At 28.5% G+C, this 21392-nt stretch overlaps 1 protein-coding gene across 1 annotated transcript in view; it reads right to left on the minus strand.

The window, feature by feature from the left end:
- Positions 1–18042: 18042 nt before the first annotated feature.
- Positions 18043–21392, minus strand: part of LOC142317756 (uncharacterized) — a 461571-nt gene continuing 458221 nt past the window's right edge. The window contains exon 4 of the mRNA XM_075354305.1: positions 18043–18090. Within this exon, the coding sequence (XP_075210420.1) occupies positions 18043–18090 (48 nt within the window). The remainder of the gene's footprint in view (positions 18091–21392) is intronic.

Below are 21392 nucleotides of genomic sequence, written 5' to 3' on the forward strand. Positions count from 1 at the left end.
TATTTAAGATAATATAATAGGATCTGATTGGAGTAAACTCAAAAAAAAAAAAAAAGAAAAGACAACTGATTCATTATTCACATATATTCAATTAATTTTTTATACTGTAATTCTAGCATTTTAGAAAAAAAAATGTTTATCCATCATGTGGGTATAATTTAATAGTCATTGGATATGTTGATTGCCTAGATCACATAGATAGTTCATTAACAGTGCAAGTACCAAATTTACAGTTGTGAGTTACACTTTCAAACTTATTGTGGATTCATTGTAATAACCAACCCATCTAGTGCAGTATGTAATGTAGATGACAATAGATTATACTGCTTACAATTTTTCACATTGCAGCTGCAATGCAATTGCACCATGTAATTTTATTTGTTATATTTTGTAGGGTGTATTTTTACATCAATATTTAGAGCAAAGTTTTTTGAAAATTTCACTAGTAGTTCCAGCCCTGTTGGTTGCATAAATATTTGCATTTTAACAGTAAAAATATAATGGCAGATAAAATAAATTATAAATAAATATATTTAATAATCACATTTACAGTGTAAAATTTAAACTGCATTAGTTACAATACTTTTTTGTCACTATACTTAACTTTCATCTTTGTTATGTGTTTGTAACAAAGCATAGAAATCATTTGGTCAGTTACAATTTGCATATATTGTGATGTTGAATACTAACGGTAACTAAAAACAAATATGAATAGTTCAGTGAAAGTATCTTTTTTTATCTGTAAACTACATTTAACATTGGTTTAAACTGTTAACTATTTTTAAATCTGTATGTTTTTTAATGGTGTTAAAAAAGAAATATATAGTATAAATCACTTGCAGTGATTTTTAAGAAGCCTATCAATCTTTTATTGTATTTTCTTATGTAATAGCTTTAAACTTTTAAATGTTTACTAGTATTTACAAAAATGTTCTTTTTCAGAATTTTTTTAAACAATGAATAATCTATTTTGTTTAGAAATTTTCATTTAAAAGAACATAACAAATTATTTTATAGTTAGTTTCTTCGTGCGTTTCAAACATTTCCTTTCCTGTACGTGTTCATGAAAGAACTCTTGAACTTTTACTGTTTTGTGTAAGATAAATTGAAACAATGCAACCTGAAACTATGATACATCATCATGAAACCTCACATATATATGTTTTTTGTAGCATTTAGTAGTAGACTTTCACATGTCTACAGTTTGCTTTCCAGCACACATCCCCTCTATAATCCTACCTTTTACTTCATAGTATTTGTACATTAATTTAATTAGGGTTGATGCATTTGCAGCAATTGAAGAATAATCTTAAGAGTATAGGTTTTCTCAAATTAAAATAAAGTTTCCTTAATTATTTCTTAATCTGAAATAGTTTCATACATACCTTTTCAGAATTGTTCCTTAAAGAACATGAGTTTCTTATCCCTCTCAGGTTTTAATTAGAATAATATCTATTGTAGAATAGTAAAATAACTAACTTTCTCATATCTCATGATAGAGCAAATTGAGCAAAATTACAAAGAGAAAGATAAATTACATTGACACTATAGTAAATGCAGTATTGTTATATTGAACATGAACAGTAAGAGAGATGTTGATGACTAGACTCAAATCTGGAAGATCTATGTTTGAATCCTAGTCAGGGGCTTGGCGTTTTTCATACATTAAAATATTTCCATTTCACATTCCCAATCACAAGAATCAAGCTTAAATGAAAAATTAATCTTTAATGTGGTTAAAGTGGTATGAAGATAAGTCACTGTAGGAGCAGCCATTTCTCTGCAGGGAAATGGGAGATCCAGTTTCTGAAAAATATGTATGCAAGAAGGGTAGAGGAACATAATTATCTGAATAGTCAAATTCTGAGAAATGTAATAGAGATAATTAATTTGGGTCAAAAAAATATCAGTTTAAAGTATCATTTTTGGTAAAATTCTTGATTTCTATTGTGAACTCCCTATTCTGTTAAATTAGATTTTAGAAATAAAGAATGCTGCTGACATTCTTCAATTAAACTGTAAAAAAAAATCATCAACATGCCGTTTCATATGAACTACTGTGGTAGCAGAAAAAGGTGCACTATTACCGTATTTTTTTGTGGAAATAGATCCTTTTTCTTTCAGAAGGTACCATATTGTTAAATGATACAGACAAATTTACAAGTAGAGCAGGAATTAGATAAAATTATGTGACATCGTGGTACCCAGATCTAAAAGAGCCCATAATATTACTAGCGTTTAATTATACAGAATAATACGCAACTAATTTTCTTGACATCACATTAGTTAAGTATGTATGAAACTAGTTTTGTTATTGTTGTTAATCATAAGTTATTGATAAAATGTTTTATGTGTTATGAATTTGTGTAATATATAAAATATTAAAAATTACATTTTAATTGCTAATAATGTTAAATTTTATGACAGTGTGTTAATCTTGACTTTTTTATTGTACGTAATCATTAAATTAACAATGAGGGCAATTGACGTACATACAATAAAGGTTATAGTTTTCTCCTAAAAATAATCATGTACAGTCAATAAGATATTTTAAAGTTGTGAAATGATTTCCAACAACAGTTATGTTTTGTATGTTATTTGATTTTCTGTCTCTCTTTATGTGTATCATTTCATCTCAGAATTTCTGTTATCATTAAGAATTTTTACATCAGGAGAGCAATTGGGTTAGTTACCTTTCTAATAACTATCACATTGTATCCTGTTCTTACAGATCGCAACTTCTTTAACAAGAGGTTCACTGTCATGAAATTGAATAATAATTAAATTTTTATACAGATTTTGTCATTCACCAATTTTTTTAAAACATAAATTTTAGAATTACTAAATCAAATTTTTGACTAGATTTGAAGCTTAATTTTTTCAGAGCCAGATGGAGTACAATCTCACATTTTAGATGTAGTTATTTTGTGAACACCATGTTCTATTAAATAAGATATTAAAAATTTTAGAAGTAAAAGACCCTGCTGACATTTTTTAACTAAGCTGTAAAAAAATATTCCCGTCATGCCTTTTTATACAAATTATTTGATTTTTGTCACACACATGCAGTTGGCAATATGAAACAAGCATGCTTTTGCAGTACTTTATAATTCAAAAGAAAATGAAATTATGATTTGTAATCTATGAAAAATGAATATAGCTTATTCATTTTATAGTAGTAATAATAGTATATATGCTAATATATATATATATATATATATGCTTTAAGCAAAGCAATAAATTTAATAATTGAGTGATCTTAAATATAATCATAATTTATATAAATTTGTTCCAGTAACATAAATCCATACTTAAAAGTGGTAATTACTGTTTTATTTTATTTTTTTCTTGTTTCTTATTGTAATATTTTGTTTTATTCTTTTTCAATATTATGATCTTAAGAAACAAACTGGTTTAGTTCATTCAGATTGCCCACATTAAAAGAGTTAATATAACTCATTTCTTTATAGTACCAAAAACTTTAAGAGAACATTATTTTATTCCTTTATCATTTTGATCTTAAAAGTTCAAATATTTAAGGGAAACAAATTCTTTTGTGAATTTTTTATGAAGTATAAATTGGTTTTCAAATTATTGGCGGTTGTTGCTACTACTTCAATAATGAATGATTAGTTTAAAAATTAAACAAAAAATGGTTTTACCTTCATGAACAGAATAAGAACAATTGGAGAAAGTGATATTTCTAATGAAGAATTATTTTAAAATAGCTACCTACACTTCTGGTACTGATAGTAGTAGTGAAAAATGAAAGATCCTTTGCTAGCCATGTTAAGCTCACTACCACCAATAAAAATACTAAGCCTCTTCCTACTTAATCTTGTATTATTTTTTTATCAATAAACTATTTTCAATCAAACAGTTAAGATAATATTTAACATTTAGAAATATTATACATGTTTACTGAATCAGTAAGGGACTCCTGTCAGCTGCCATAACCGTGTTAGTATACAGATACCCATAGGATTACAGAATTAAAAATATTAATTTTTCTATGATGTTGACAAACTGCGGTTAGATATTATTATTAGGTATTATTTACTGTGCAGGCATAGGTATTTATTCCTGAACCAAAGACATGTCGCCAATTATATTAAATTTTTTCACTTATGTTCTACCACTGCTATGGCTTCTGCTTTCTGCTAACACTCTAGGTGGTACAATCATATTAAGTCTATTGTATTTATATTTAAATCATGTGAAGCTGGCATTAGGAAACTGGACATGTGGTTATAGAAATCCAAACAATTTCACCATATAAATTTCAAGAAACCTTAAAAAAGTTATTCAGATAATGTATATTTATATTTAAAATAGCAATATGTGAAATAAGTAAATCATTGGGAGTCTTGTAGTATTTCCCCCTCATTAAAATACATTCATAACATACCTGAGGTCTCAGTAATAAAATAAAAGCATAGAACCAATAGTCCTCAAACTATTAACACCTGAAATAACAAACAGAATCTTCTTATTGTTAAAATATCATTAAAATAAATATCAGCTGTATTCATTATATTATCATATTATTTAATATGGGATACTGTCATCAAATGAGATATGATAAAATAGTTACACAAAAACATTCTAGTTTTAACATTTTTAGATTAAGTGCTATCTCCAGTATATGGATGAATATAAGTTTAAAAAATGTATGCTATTTAATGAATGAAAGTTCAAAGAATGGAGAAAGGCTTTATTTTTCTATACATTGCATAAAGGAATAAAATAAAATAAATGTACACATGTGAATGCATTTGTATTTTGTTAATTAAAATCAAATTAATTCAGTAATAGGTATAATAAACATTAAAATTGTCACATATTTCAAGAACTTACTGTGAATATGCCCATTAATAATAATTTATCAATATAAAGTAAAGTGTTTGTGCTTCACAATTACTTTTAACAGAAGTATTAAATTTACTTGTCAGAGTTTAATAGAAATGTCATATTACTTAACATTTTATTGGTTGATTTGGTGGTATAGATAAATTAAAAGAAAATTTATTGATAAAACTTTTGCTTTTTATTACTGCTAGTGATTGTTTTTTTTTTTTAATATTTATTCAATACCAGTGATATCCTGCAGTTTTATCTTGCTAATGTAGTAGTAATTGCATGATAATGTACACTTCTTAACTGGAAAGGTATTTACCACCTCTAAATTGTGAATAACTTGTGATATTAACATATATGTTAACCCAATAACAATACTACAATAGAATGCATTTATGTTTATAAATATATGTGTATGTGCTCACTTGTAAACTGTTGTAAATCAATATTTATGTTTTTTAATTATTTAAAATGTTACTTAATATAGCTTTATAAATGAGCTTTCAGGAAAACTTAGTAAGATGATCACTTAAATCTTTATGATTGTTAATTTCTTTAAAACATAATTATAGTAAACTCTCTGAAACAAATTTGATGGGTTTTCTGTTAATTTTTCTTTTATGGAGAATCATATGTTACAATTTTAAAATATTTTTTTTTTTTTTTTTTTAAATTAAGTAGTAACGTTTACTCTTGTAAAACTGTTCTAGTATGTAAAAAATGTCTGAGTGCAAACTTAGCAGGATATTTCCAAGAATCATATTTCAAACAGATACTGCAAACACTAGACACACATATTTTAAAACACTTTAATTCCTTGACACAAGATGATAAAAAATAGATTCGCTGGTAGAGTAATTTTAGTTTTTGATTGTCTTTGAAGTTGTTAAATTAAAATGTTAAAAGAATTTATTAATGTTAACTGCAGTATAGTATGATACGCTGATGAATTGCTGATCAGTCCTTGTTAGATAACTGTTAAAAAGTTATTTATAAAATTTGTAGAAAAGAATAAACCAGCAGTTTCAATCTAGTATGACTCCTTTCTGTATAAAGTTCAAATACTGTGGTCAATAACCACGAAAAATGCCATGCTCATTGATTCAATGAAGAGTTGTGCATACATATTTTTCGGCCAGTAAGGTTCATTAATCAGCATTTAAATGTTGATAAACACGGTTCAGAAATCCAAGAAAATATGTGGCAGTATTGGGGATAAATTATTTCAAACTTTATTTTTCAGTATTAAATTTACCTTCTCAATTTTCAACCTCGCTGTTTTTTTTCAATATGACTTCCTTAGCCTTAAATCACTAGTTACATTCTCATCTATTTACATTTATTGAGAATTGATGCTTGATAAAATGTTACACAATAGATTCAGTTTTATTCTATGTTCAATTTATGTTTTAAATTTGAAGAGAATTTGCATGTATCTGAAACAATTTTGGAATTGCAAATTTTAATTGATTCCATGCTGTTTGTAACATGTTATAAGCAACCAAAAAATTAACGCTAATGTCTTTTTTTTACATGAAAACAATTAGCTTTACTGAATAGGTGAATGACTATATAGTAGTGACTAACCACATACATGGTAATGAGTTTGTGAACAGACTTAAAAGAGTATCCAGATAAAGCATACAGAGTAGATGTATCATATTGTACTCTCTCTTTAGGACAAAGAAACACCTAAAAATTCCTTATAATATGAATTCAAGGTTTTATCTATACAATTAAATTCTGTTATATAGAAAATATAAAAAATTAAAAATTATATTACATTTTTTTGTCTTATAACACACCAAAAAAAAAAAAAAATGCATTGCGCACTTTGTATGAAATTTATTTCTTTTGGAACATTTTATTTATTTAAAAAGTTTTGAATTCCTCGAAAAATAATATCATGGCATCTTTAAAAACCGTTTTTAACTTGAAAATATCAATTTCTTCATTAGAAGTGGTCTTTAATTGCCCTAGTTAGTTCCATATTGTTCGGTAAACTAGTCATTTCTTTGGATTCTTTTTTTTCTTCAGAGATATGGCAACAATTGTTCAAAACACTCTACTTGTTTTACTAGCTTCTATCTGCTTACATTTATCAGTTTGGTGACTGATATTAAATTTGTTTTACAATGTACTTATGTGAAGCAATGTGATACCAATGTTGTATAAGATCAACACTAAAATAAATTTAAATTTGTATTAAACAACTGAAATATGAAATAGGTCACAGCCAAAGTACAGATAGTTTTCTACTGGAAAACTCTAAAACAAACTATGATCAAATAAGTGAGACTTGATGAAATACTGAAACCATAATTTGAGTTTATCAGAGAATAAAGTATATTGTGACAGAGATATGGGTTACATTACAATTTTTTTTTTTTTTTTTTACTGCCTGAGGGGAAAGCTCTGAGGGCAATGTCGGGCTCACACTGACTAGAACCCTTTCCCTTAGTACAACATGCTCAAATATCTGCTTTTTGGCATTACTGAGGGGCATGCAGAACTTCAATGAATGGTTTAGAGAGACTTAGAGATCTCAACAGTAGTGGTAACCCCTAAGGATTCCAGGCTTCTCATTTCCACCCAATCCAGTAGCAACCATCATTCATAATAGCTCTCTTCTGACACTTTTGCTTGAAGAATCACGGTAGATATTGCCTTCCAAGAGATTTCATTGTCAAGCAGTTTATCCAGGATATTTGCAGTACAAAGCTTTCCAGTGATTTCAGTGCATTGTAGTCTTTCTTCAGCTCTCCTAAGCACTAAGAGAAGGTTTGACCAACTATGTCATTTAGTTCACAGTAGTCACACCCTGCATCCTTTCTTTTGCTCCTGCTCTTTAGGTAGCCATTGAATGCACCGTGACCTGTCAGAAGCTGAATTAGCCAAAGATTAGCTTCCCATGCCCCCTGATAGACCCACCTTTCCACGCTCAGAATGACCTTATGCATCCATTAGCTAGTTACAACATCCCACTTCTCTGGTAGCGAGCTCCAGGTAGCATACACTCTGATATTAAACAGATGAGTTACATTACTGTATGCCAAGTATTACCATGTGCGTGCCTGAGCCAAGAACAAAATGGGGTCTGCTAACCCCCTCCTGTGTACTGGTTTGGTACATTGTTTATTTAGGTTACTATCCTATGGTATATGATATTAAGGTACAGAAATGAACTAGTTTCGCTTGAAGTGAAACCAAACTTTGGTACTTATGTTGTATAATAATCTACTACCTATTTCAAATTTTATTTTTAAAGAGGGGTTTTTTATTATAATGAGGTTAATTTTAAGATCTAATTTTTTGGTTGCATTACTAATAGATCATAGAAAAACACAAATAGAAAGAAAAAACATTTAAGGATGCATGTTCTATTAAACACTTATACTGAATACCTGGATTCTCTTGCATTTAGGATTAAGTCTGCCTGCAAATTTGTTAGTTTCATTAAATAAAAACAATCTTTCCCCTTAGATTGAAGATTAGTTAGGTATAGCTGTATTACATATATTATAAAGTAGCATCTGCAACTCTTATCTGAAAATTCTAGGTGTAAATTACAGTCAGGAATGAAATTTTTTACATTTTACAGATTTCCATTACAAGCAGGTTGAGATCAAGAAAGTAGTTCGATTGTAAAAATCCTGCCATATCCCATTTACCTTGCTCTAGAAAATAGAAAAGTTAAAAAGAAAAATTTATTTTACATTGAGGATTTTGTGTGACTAAATAAAACCGCTCATCCATTGGTATTCAAGTAACAAATGTGAGCCTGAGACATATTCAAACCTTCCATCATGTATCCAGCAGGGTGCCACTATAAGAGTAATGAATTACTATTAGGGTAGATCTGCTTCAATTTCCATTATTTTACAGGGCCAATCCCATCACAAATTAGTTACAAGCCCCATCCAACTCGCCTGTTGGTCATTCTATTGAGAGTAACTGACAGGACTTGACTCGACCTGAACTGATTCACATTCTACAATGAAACGTATGACAGCACAAGGTTTAATCTCCACTCTTAGGATAAAACATGTAACAAATCTGATTGGACATATAACCTGCCCTCATTAGTATAAACTAGTTAATTGATGTTTCGACATAACCTTCCCACAGTTAGAGGAAGGTCGCTCAACCCTTTCTACCAAAACCAACAGTTTGGACACCAAGCCACAATCTAAATTAATGTAGTACAAACCTGATGAAATATACTGTTTTTTTTTTGTTTCCACCACAGGCTATAAAGCAATTACAGTTACGTGATCTCATCGTAGCTCTGGTCAACAGATTTTTTAGCAGTATTTTATCACAAAGCATTAGTAACAGATGTCAGTTTTGTAACTTAACCTTTTATTGGGTTTGTACAGGAATCCTGCTACATCACAGAAAAAGTGGATGCTTTATCAAACTTTCATTCACTTTTCTTTTTGTTGTAATGAAAAATCCCAAACTCTTGTGTAGAATAAACTCGGGTTTAGTTATTTATGTTTGCATAGTTTATAATATATGTATGAACTAGCAACAGTGCAGGTTGAAATGCCATGTAAAGTAAATTTCCTAAATGTTTTTGATCAAAATTTAATGATCAGGGACAGTTTGTTTAAAAAAACTTCAAATGAACCATCATAAAAATGCTTTAACTATGTAGAAAGTTACCGTGTAAAAGACTAATTGTGTAGCACTTATATATGGGTGATTCTGTAAAAATGAATATTAAGAAATAAGTCAAATATGAATACATTCAAATATTTATAGTTTTCTTTTTGTGCTAAAAAATATGAGTTTTTTAAATACATAAAAAAGAAGCATTTGAACAAATTAAGATGGCAAGGTTATAAACTGCACCCTTAGAACTCAGTTTCACATATCTATTTTATTAAAAATAAAATACAAGGTAATATTCATTTATTAGAAATCTGTCGGATTAAAACAATCATTATTCTTCAAAAAACATGTTGTGTAATTAGGAAAGTGCAAAATACATGTCACATGTCTTGTTTATTATTTCTGTATCATAAAAGTTAAATGATTTTAAATCCTACATAATGTGTGTTTTCTATATTTATTTAATAAGTTCAGTGTAACATCACATTCTTTTCCTATTAGTAAGATGAATTACTTGCAGAATGATGCATACTCAAAGAAATATATTCCCAGAAATCTTAGTTTTCAAACAGAGTAGTTTAAAAAAGTACATTTGAAGGTGTGTACTATAATTTAGGAATAAACTTAAATAATTGATTGATTTTTATTTGCCAAAAAGGTTACACAATTTGCAGAAAAAATACAGAGCAATGTTTTATAATACAACTTTTTCTGTAAAACGTTTTTAGAAATTTCTTGTCATTGCAAAATGCATAAATTCATAAATCTGAAATAGTATTTTTCATTTGTAAATATACCAGTTTTACCTTACCATAATTCACTTCACCTATAAATTGTATGAAATATTTTCTACTCTGCATATGTGTGTGTTTATATAAATATTATAATAAAAATATTTTATTCCAACAAAACATTTAATAAGAAAATAGAAAAAGTCCTTCATTTGTTAACATTATTTAATCAGTTTGATGTTGGTAGTTTACTAATATTCTTATAAAATATATGTAACGATAATAACATATTTATCTTTCACTGAGAAGGTAATGACCATTTTTCATAAAAAATTAAAATGTATATAATGTTTCTAAATAAAATAACAAGAAAATGTTCAAAATTTTATACCATCAGAATCCTTAATATCCTAATTGAAATTAATGAAAGCTGTGCACTTTTAAAAAGAGACGTTACTTTGGGTCGCTACACACATACGTTTGGTCTTAATGATTGAGAAACCTTTACTTGAAAGTGCATCATAACAAAAAGAAAATGAAAACAAAATATGTTTTTTTCTGATTAAACATATTAAAAAAATCACAGCTGTTTCATACGCAGTACCTATCTCAGATATTACAGATGTCATTTTTAAAAAATCAAAAAACATGTTTTGTTTTCATTTTCTTTTTGTTATTTGACCTTAAATGGAGAAAAGTCACAGCCATAGCATATTATTCATTTGATGCAAGTATTTCATTGGATTTTTTTTCACTGTCTCATCACATATAAGAAATTTAATTTTACTGTATTCAAAATATACTGAATGAACAAAAAACTTAAGTTTTAAAAAATCTTTAGATAGTGTTTGTAAGAAAATATGCTATTTAACAAAGAAGTTAAATAACAAATCCTGTTAATCCTTTTATTTCACATTTGTGAAATATTTGCCATTCCAAGAGATATGTGTTTAAAGTCAGTCGTAATTATCACAGAAACTAATTTGTATTTGGAAGTGAAACTATTGTTAGAATTGAAGAAATATTAAACCTGTTAGAAGATTAATACATCAGAATAAATAAATGTTGTTCCCAATTATGTATATATATTTTGATGAAAATTTCTTGAAAATTTGCTGATTGTAAATATATGAAAGATTTATTTTCAGATATACTATTTGATCTTTTTTTACCGAGTAATCTAAGTTTGGTTTTAGTGTAAGTATTTTAGAGTATATTCTTGTGCTATTTTAATAAAAGATAATCCTGTACTAAGCATTTTAAATTGTTTTATTTAGGAAAAAATTGCAACTTGCTTTTGAAAGTGAAATAGGAAAACTTTATAGTTTAAATGTGTATGTATTTTGTTTAAATTATTGCAGATTATTATGTTATTTGTTATAAAGCATTTAGTAAATTTAAACAATATATTTATAACTACCTACTTCATTAAGTATTGGTTAGTACATTTCAAATGAACAATTTTTTTTATTGTTGTAAATACAGCTACATTGGTGTTAATTGTGAATTATTTTATAATCCAGTTTAATAAGTACATTTATTTAATTATTTGTTATATATATTTTTTTTACAGTTATTAGTAGAAAATATTAGCAAGCGTATTTCTGTGCTAATAATAGATTTTATCATATTGTTTGTGTATAAAAAAAATATTATAAAATTGATATAACGTGGATGGAATAAATATTTATAGAGAAATTATTGTAAAATACATCATGTTGAAAATTATTGTTTCCTTGTTTTTTGTTTTTTTTTTTTCATTTTTAGCTAACCATTTTTTTTTTTTTTTTTTTATAAATAAGAAGATTCCTAGCTTTAAAACTACTCATTTATCAGTCTTCAGTTATTCTTCTGTGATGCCTGGCAAATAAACTAGAAGTAATTAGCTAATTTTCTTTGAAAGGCCGAGACATAAAGAATGATCTTACTTCCATATATGAGTAGAACATCTTCCACTCCGTAACATCTTTGCTTAGGATTTTGTCAGTAAAGAAGACACCATGTGAATATAGCTGCTATGATTAGCTTAATAACCTTTGTATAAATATTATATTTACTTTAATAAAAGATGTGTCCATTACTAACTTCCCAAACAACATTATAGTATTTAACTAGGACCCTGTCCCATATAGATGTATCTAGAATATCAGTCAACTCAAATAATCATCGAACTCAAGATCTTTGAGAATCGTACAAGATTTTCAGCTGCATTTAGATTAGAAGATTTACCTGCTCTTTCACAATTTAAAAACATCATTTATTATCTGAATATTTTGTGAATTTTTTTTTTGAAACATGGGCTTTATCATTGAGATAACAAGCCTTACTTCCCCTGGATTGATAGTGTTAGAAAAAGTAATTTACATCTACAACATTAATTATATTTCTTGCAAATATTTGTGAATATTCACCTTTCCAAATGATAATTAATATTGGTTTCGTGAATTTGGGGGTAAGAGGCCTACTTGATCACAGTTTGATGACTTTACATACACATTTTGTCCTTTTCTGTTAAATTTCATACAGAACAACCCCCCCCCCCCCACAACCATCCCATCTATAAGGTGGTGTTTTGTTTTGCAACAAGATATCGCGGATGTCTTTCTGAATTTTACAGAAATAAGAATTGTACTGCAAAAATTTAATGCATTACTAAGAAGTAAAATAATTCCCTCTAGTCTTTTATCATTATTATGAAGCGACTTATTCACTTAAGTTTCAATTTATTTGTCATTATAGATGCAAGAATTGAATAAATGCATTTTTCAGTATTCCATTTCTCAAAATATATTGTAATCTGATAAAAGAACTAAAGGGATATGTTTTGTAGAAATGGAACCATTCTTCCTACACACCATTTCTTTTCAAACAAAACAAACTAATCTACCTATATTAAAAGTACTAAAAAATTGTTTAATGTTATTTCATTAAAATGTTTGGTAAGTTTTTTATTTTGACTTTTACTATTCAGTTTGTAGTGTGATTTATTTAGCAACAATTGTGGATTTTAATTTTCGAGTTTTTTTTTTTTATAACCAAAAGGAACTTATTGTATCCATGATCATTAAGCCAGTAAAGTATTACATTTTTTGCACCTTTTATCAAACTACAATATATGCAAAACTATTTCATTGATGAAATAAGATTAAATAGATGGTTACATTCATTCATTTTCTTGTTTAGCATTAAAAAATAATAGACTTCCCCTTGATAATTAATTTGTGTTTAAATATATCCAAATGAAGGATTACTATTTATGTAATTAATTATATAATTTCATTTATTTGTTTTTAAGAAACACATAGCCTAACCAACACCATTACAGAATGTTTGTATGTAAGATGGTTTAAAGTAATATAAGTATTTAATCATCAGATTAAAATAACACTTAATTTTTGCTCTATTTCTTCATCGTCTTTACCTTTACATCCTTTCTCATTTCTATCACCTTTCTTTATCCCAGTTACCCTCCTTATTTTTTCAACTCGCCTATTTTTTTCTAAGTTTTCCGATATGCTATTTCTTCATATACATATACTAGGTCTACTTTTTAAATGAGTTCCATTTACTTTTACATCCAAGAATTGCTTTACCTTTACTTCCACTGATCTTACCACATTTTCATTCCATCCCAGCTGTCCTTTGCAAAGCTTTACTTCAACACCTTCACTCGAGTTTCCTTTTTGATCTGCGTACTTGGTCTAATCTTGTTTTGCATGTTGGTCTTCTGTGGCATTTTATCATTACTATTCTTACTTGATTAATGAATCTGGGTTAGAGGACAAGCCTTTCAATAATAAAAAACGTAAGGCCAGTTACCATTTGATAAATATTTTTTGATCCTTTTCAGTTTTCTTTTTTTAATCATATATCATTAGGTTTCACCTTGTTCATCTTCCTGTTGACTATTTTTATTGCTTTAAAACTGTTGAAAATTCTACTAATTTGGTCTGAGCCCCATACCCTAAAATTATGGCAATTCAAAACTCATGAACATGAAATGTTACTTCATCAGAAAATAAAATCTGCAGAAATGAAGTATAACATGGTTGTTACAAATTGAACCCTTTGTGGTTTATTATTAGGTTAATTTCAAGGGTAGTTGCAATTTATAAGTGCAAGTTGCTTGCAAAAAACAAAATGGGCAATCTGCTTTTAGGAATGCTTATTTCTATGAACTGAATGTTTTGAACTTTATTGAAAAGATAGTCGAATGCATTGATTTCCAAAAACTGTTCGTACCACTTTGTATGTACTTGTCTCTTGGAGAATATTTTTGATGGACTCAATTTTTTTCTCCACAATGGTACATGTAGTGTGCTTTCTCTTGTAGCAACACCATGGTTCTGAAACCCAGGGTCGTAACAGCTTGGTATGTGCAACAATCTAATGCAGCTGCTATCTGATAGAGAATGTAAACTAGAACTTAATTGTTTTACTTCAAGGCATAAAACAGTATTGATTGCTACAAGGTAAAAACTACATTTATTCTTGAAACCATGGCACTCCTTTTTTGGCTATATTAATCTAAAATTTAAACTGTTGAGTTCTTGCATTAGTACTCATATTTATAATCCCAGTTGTTACTTGATCATTTTAAAATACATTATTTTAATTTCTTAGAAAAACTCATTAAAAAAATTGAGTTATTTGTTTGTTGTAATCATTTCTGTTAATTTGTTTTTAATTTTGATCATTATCATTAATGCTTTTTAAATATAGTTGTATGTGTTTACTAAGCAAAATCAATAAATATTTTTAATAATAATTACAAATATATAAAACAACTTTATTTACCAGATAGTTCAAACAATTTCTTAGCTAATAGCTTCTTCCTGTATTGCTAAAATTTGAAAAGCTTTATTTTAAAGAAAAACTTATTTTAAAATAAATTTATATTATTTATTTTCCTAATGTGTATTTTGCAATCTGTTCAACTAGTGAACAATAAGCAGTCCCTCCACATCAATGAAATGAGCATAAGTATAACATAAAAGAACTGTAGTTTTGTACAGTTTTGGACCAACTATTCCTTAGATATGTGATTAATGAACTCCAACCCCCAAAGAACATCACTATCCATCTAGTACCATTAGACCAGCCCAGTGCGCTAAAAGTAAATGAAGAAAAATTTTTATTGAATTTAAATGAAAAAATTAAATGAATGATTGATAAAACAAAATAACTATAACAATAGAATTACATGCCATAAAAACTTTAAATTCTCCAAAAAAATTGTAATCTTCAAAGTATTCTTCCACAACTTGATAACATATTTATTTTTTTTTAAGCAGTCATTGTTAAATTTTTGAAAATGAGGGCTTTTTTTCTTTATTAATTGGAATGGTAGCTGTAAAACACTTCTGTGGTTCATTTTTCAGAAGAATTTCTTTGATTAAGTTCCAGTCGCCTAAAAGAAATTTGTTTATCTTCATCTAGTGAAATTCATCTTATTTCAGTCAACTTAAACTTGTTGCCATCACTGTTTTTTTTGTGTTAAGAAGACCAACAAAATTCAAGAAATCTGTATAATTAAGCACAGTGACAACTTTTTTGTTTTTTACCTATACATCTGACTAGCTGTAACCAATCATGTGGATAAGAAATCTGCAATTTAGTTATTTTTTTACATGCTCCACATCGTATTCAAGGTAGCTGTGCCCATAGATATCTTTGACAGTGTGTTCCATGATTTTAAATAATTATTTTTCATAATTAAAAAAACAGTAGTTACATGGGAATTGTGGTTTGCTCCTGAACATGATTTTGAAAATAACGTAACATTTTTCACATTTCCAAAGATGAAAGTTCAGTAAATAAACATGTTGTAATTTGATTGAGAAACCCTTCCTCACTGGACTTCATGGCACATAATACAGTTTACTCTACCAGTACTTGTTTTGTGTAATGTTAAATTGTATGAATAGGGGGTGGGTTTAGCCTACCAGGCTGGTGTAGTGGTTAACTTGTCATCGCAAATCAGCCGATTTCAAAGTCAAGAGCTCTAAAGTTGAAATCTTAGTAATGGCAGTTATTTTTATATGGATTTGAATACTAGATCATGGGTACTGGTGTCCATGATCCATGGTTTGGGTTTCAATTAACCACACAACTCAGGAATGGTCAACCGGTGACTGTACAAGACTACACTTCATTTACATTCATATATATCATCATCCTCTGAAGTAATACCTTACAGTGGTTCCAGAGGTAAATAAATGTAACAGGTTTGAGAAATGGTTAGCATTGTTGCAGATCAAATGTATTATAACATACCCTTTTGATATCGTTCTGAGCAGTTTTCTTATTCACATCCTTCACAACATATGACCTGTCAGCTATTTTGTGGTGACATTTTACTTCTTGTTCAAACATGGGTTTGAGATACTTTTAATTTCACCTATGGCAAGTATCTATCTGCATTGGCTGTTTTAAAGGGTAAATCATTAAATTAAATTCCCACTCGTGTATTATTCTGCTTACAGGATAACAAAAAAGTTATTTATATAAAGAATACATAACTCTCAAACTTAGATACAGTGGCAAGATTTTTCTTATATAATGAAATTCATAGGCTGGGAAACTTCGTATGTTTACATACTTCAGACAATTTATCTTTGCTGATTATGTGGGGAGTCTGTGTTTTACCTCTCTGATCACTGTAACCAATACCTCTAGTGGAAGACTTCAGTTTAGTTTGTTAATGGCAATGTAATAAACATTTGGGCCTTATCAAGAACTTGAATAAAAATTCTCAGCAGTCTTTCACTCGGGTACCACAAATCATAAAACATAAATTATAAGTACTTTCTTACTGATCCTGAAAAGGAGTACTTCCACTTCGGATCATGTGTTTGTTTATGTACTTTTTTGTATCTGTACTTACTAATGACAAGTATTCGGCACATAATTTTAGTCATTTTATCTGCATCATCTGACTTGGACAGTTTTCTCTTCCCTTTAACCATCACTCCCTTCCATGGTACAGGACACCTGTCCATTTCTTAGTCATGGATGTACCCTTTTAGAGAATGGGTTACCTCTCATGTCAAGTTCAAGGTGCCTACCGGTGCACAAATTTTACAACACAGATAGAAAGACTAAAAAATTAACTTAAAATGTAACAACTTACAAGGGATATAAATAAAATTATTAAAAATACTGAGTAATATTAGTTGTGTACTCTTAATACCAAGCAAATAAGTACACTAGTAGAAAGCTGTAATGCAGTTATTTCATTTCAAATTTTCTGAACTTGCACTCTTAAGTCCAAAATGATAGATTAGGTCTACTTTCAGCTTCAAATACCTTACCACATTTTTCTAATTGAGTAACTAGCTGAGTGGAGATACAAAATAAATTATTTGGAAAGCATCAGCACTAAAAATCATCAATTGTCTTGTAGAAAAGGTAAAAAAAAGTTAACTGCAGCCAAAATGCCATAAAGGACTAAAATTATTAGAAAATTCTCTTTTTACAAAAATTTGAGATAAAAGATTCCAGCCAATCAGAAGCTGGGATATACCAATACTATGTAAAGATTTCTTTTAAAATCACGTGATAAAAAAAATAGCAATTTATAATTTGAAATAAATGTTAAAGTTGCAGGGACTCAAAAATCTGTCACTCTTGGTTTGTGAAAAATTTATTAAGATTGATATGAAATAAGTTAATTTATGGAATAAATTTTACCCTTCTCTATGCCCTGCCTAGTTTTATCTATAGGTATTTACCACTAGCAAGTATTTAAAACTGATTAAATTGATATTTAAATACTAAAAATTATTTTATAATGACTGACATTGATTCCAATCAATCATCAGTGGAGATCATGAGGCTATCTTTCTGGGTGAGTATATTTTGCTCTTAATCCTGAAATGACAACCTGTGAGATTACAGAATCTTTTAGCATAATCACATGAATGTAATATAAAGCATGCACTGTTGAATCTGACTGTATGGAGAATATGATAAAATATTTCAGAATGTTTTTCTCTCGCAAGCTTATTTCCTTGAGTTAGGAATGTTTTTGCAGCAGGGTAACATCAGTTCTTCTTGCAATCGATTTAACTTAAAATATTATAAATTGGTGACAAAATCTTCACAAAAATGCAAGGCTGATAACCAGTAAGGTCAATATTTTTACAGTGATAAATGGGTCCGTCCATTCATCTGTACAGTACAGTCAATAAGCTACTTCTCCATTACTCTATTATCTACTTCTCCATTATCTCTAGAAAAGTAGAGTGAAGTTATTATTAAACAGAATGTAAGGAAAAATTTCCTCAGATTTAGATTATATATTTTAAAATTAACTTCTTTTTCATATATTTCTCTTTTTTGAAATAAACCTTCATCTATCTAAACTGAAATAATTTTTCAATTAAGGTCTGACAGTAGATAAGAGAAATTCTCATTTCTTATCTCAGTTTAATAATTAATAACCTCTGATTTAGTTAAAAATAGGATAAAATCTAGAAAAATACAGAGATAATAAAATCCAGTCAGTCTATAATATAATCAAATTTTATAATATTTTTAGAGTTATGTTATAGGAACAGTCTGATTCCTCTAATCCCTTCCTCATTCTTAATTTCAACAAATACTAGTCTTTAATATTATTAATGTGGTTCAGTCCATATAACACAATGAATATTTCAAGAAGGACGTGTTTAACATTGTTCTTCACATTGTTTCATTAATAACATATTTTTTGACTTGGATACTTAAAAAAGAAAAATTAATAATGCTTGACAATTAATGAATCCATCGCATCACTCCCTTCCATGGTACAGGACACCTGTCCATTTCTTAGTCATGGATGTACCCTTTTAGAGAATGTGTTACCTCTCATGTCAAGTTCAAGGTGCCTACCGGTGCACAAATTTTACAACACAGATAGAAAGACTAAAAAATTAATAAATTAACTTTACAATCATCTAATTGACATAAATATACAGCACAAAATGAACTTTCATTAAAGTTACTACATTTAATTTAATACTTTTGAGTTATATGAAAAAATTTTTATTTACATTTTATTTTCATATTACAGAATCATTAGATTATAACAACTCATTGCTTGCTTTTTATTACACATTTTTCACAAATTGTAGGAGACTTGTACATATTTTTTTTACGAAGGACTTTTTTTTTTAGAAAAAAATATAAAAAGATTCATTTCAACATCTTTTCAGTCAATGCATTTACAGTATATATGTAATGGTGGTAATTCTTGAGTGTAACAGAATAAATACTCATTTTTAAAAACTGAGATTCTTTAAAATTAATATTCTTATGTGTAACATTTTTTCATTTGGTTAAAAATTACGTGCAAATGGAATGTTACTGTACAGTTAGATTTTAATTTTGTTTCAGTACTTCAAAAAAAGCATCTTTATGACATTACAAATTGTGCTTATGTTTTCGTTTTAAACTATTATATTTATTGACATATGAAGGTCTTGAAATAATAAAACCCCTTTTGAGTGAATCCCCGCTATTGGTAAATTCTCGTAATTCTAGATTAGAGTTAATCCCAGACGAGTTACAACCTTTTTGAACAAATGAACAAAGTTTGTTTAATGACCTTCTTACTTTTTTATCTGACGACTCAAACTTCTTGTTTGATATTTGCCTTAATTTATGTATAATACTTTTTCTGTTAGTCACATTATTGTTTTTTAAAATTCCAATTTTAGAGCGTATCTTATTAATTGCATCAGAATTAGTCAATGAATCTTGTGTACTGTCTCTAATGTTTGAATCGTCAGTAGTTAGTGAGTCGGTCGATGGAATGGAATTTGTTTTAAATACATCCTTTTCAACATTTTTGTTTCCATTCTTAAATTTAAAATTTTTGGGAACTTTTACAACCGATGACCTATTTCCGATTTTTTTATTTTTCCACCATACGTCTGAATGAATATTATTTTCGTTTACTTTAAACAGTTGGGATTCACGACATCTGAACTTCGATAAGCTTTTTTGTAAAGTTTTGAATCCAGTCCTGTCTGAAAATATTTTATCTGAATCGACCAATCTAAGCGATGTGCTACGTGACTGGGTTTTTGAATTTATTACGCTATTTGAATCTACTTCTCGGATATTAATTTTTTTCTTTTTCAAAGACAAGTTTCTTGTTTTGAATAATTTGATAGAATGGGGTGAATTCAAGCCGGTTACAGACGAGTCTTTTTTTACAAATAGATCGCCGTTCGGAATAAACCTATGCTTTGAATGTCGAACGTGGAGCTTGTTTATGCGGGGTATATTTTTTTCCGGGTAAAGATCATCTAATAAGTTTGCTAATGACTTCTTAATGCTGTCGTCTACTCTTGACTCTTGTTTCGGTTTCTTTTTAGTTTGAAAATCAGTTGTTTTATAAGATCGTTTTAATGAATTGCAATGTGAATTATAATTTGAACCGCTTAAAACGAGATGAGTATTGTTTTGTGGGCTCGGGCTAACTTCAGACGTTTCAGTTTTCCAGATGTTTTTATGCGGCTCTTTCTTCAGAACGCTACGATCTGTTTGCCTACTTTCACCCGCACTGAGTACATCGTTTACATTTTCCGTCTCGTTCTTTACATTCTGACTGAGGGAATTAATATCCGAGAGAGTAGAACATGATTTGTATTCGCTATCCTGTATTAATTTTTTTATAGCTGTTATGGGTAAACTTAAGCTCGGCTCCTGTTTTATCTCGAGTGACAAGTCTACTTCACAGTTATTTTCTATTTCTTGACCTTCAGCACGATTTTTTATTAAATCAGAAATATTTTTATCTATTTCTGCCGCATTAAATTTATTTCTACATTCAGTTTTCATCTTCTGAAAATTGTCAAACTTCTCATCGGCCATCCTATTAGATAATACGGTTAGATAACCTTCTTTTAATTTAATTTCATTAGGTTTAAAATTATCGCATGATCTCTTTGAAGAATATTTATTATTGTTAACGGAATAATTTGTATCTTTTTTTATTTGTGGTTTACATGATATTACATTTCGTCTATTATCTGACGATTTCAATTTTTGATCGTACGTTTTTCCCTCGCGTTCAGCATCTTCCAACGCCGAACTATTATTCTTGTTTTCTGTTTTGTTCTTTTCACTGGAACTCAGATGTAACGTTCTGTAATTTGTTTCGGTTTCATTCGGAAAGAAATTTTCCTTCATCATGTA

This window comes from Lycorma delicatula, chromosome 1 (assembly GCF_047948215.1).
Source record: "Lycorma delicatula isolate Av1 chromosome 1, ASM4794821v1, whole genome shotgun sequence".
NCBI classification, from domain to species: domain Eukaryota; kingdom Metazoa; phylum Arthropoda; class Insecta; order Hemiptera; family Fulgoridae; genus Lycorma; species Lycorma delicatula.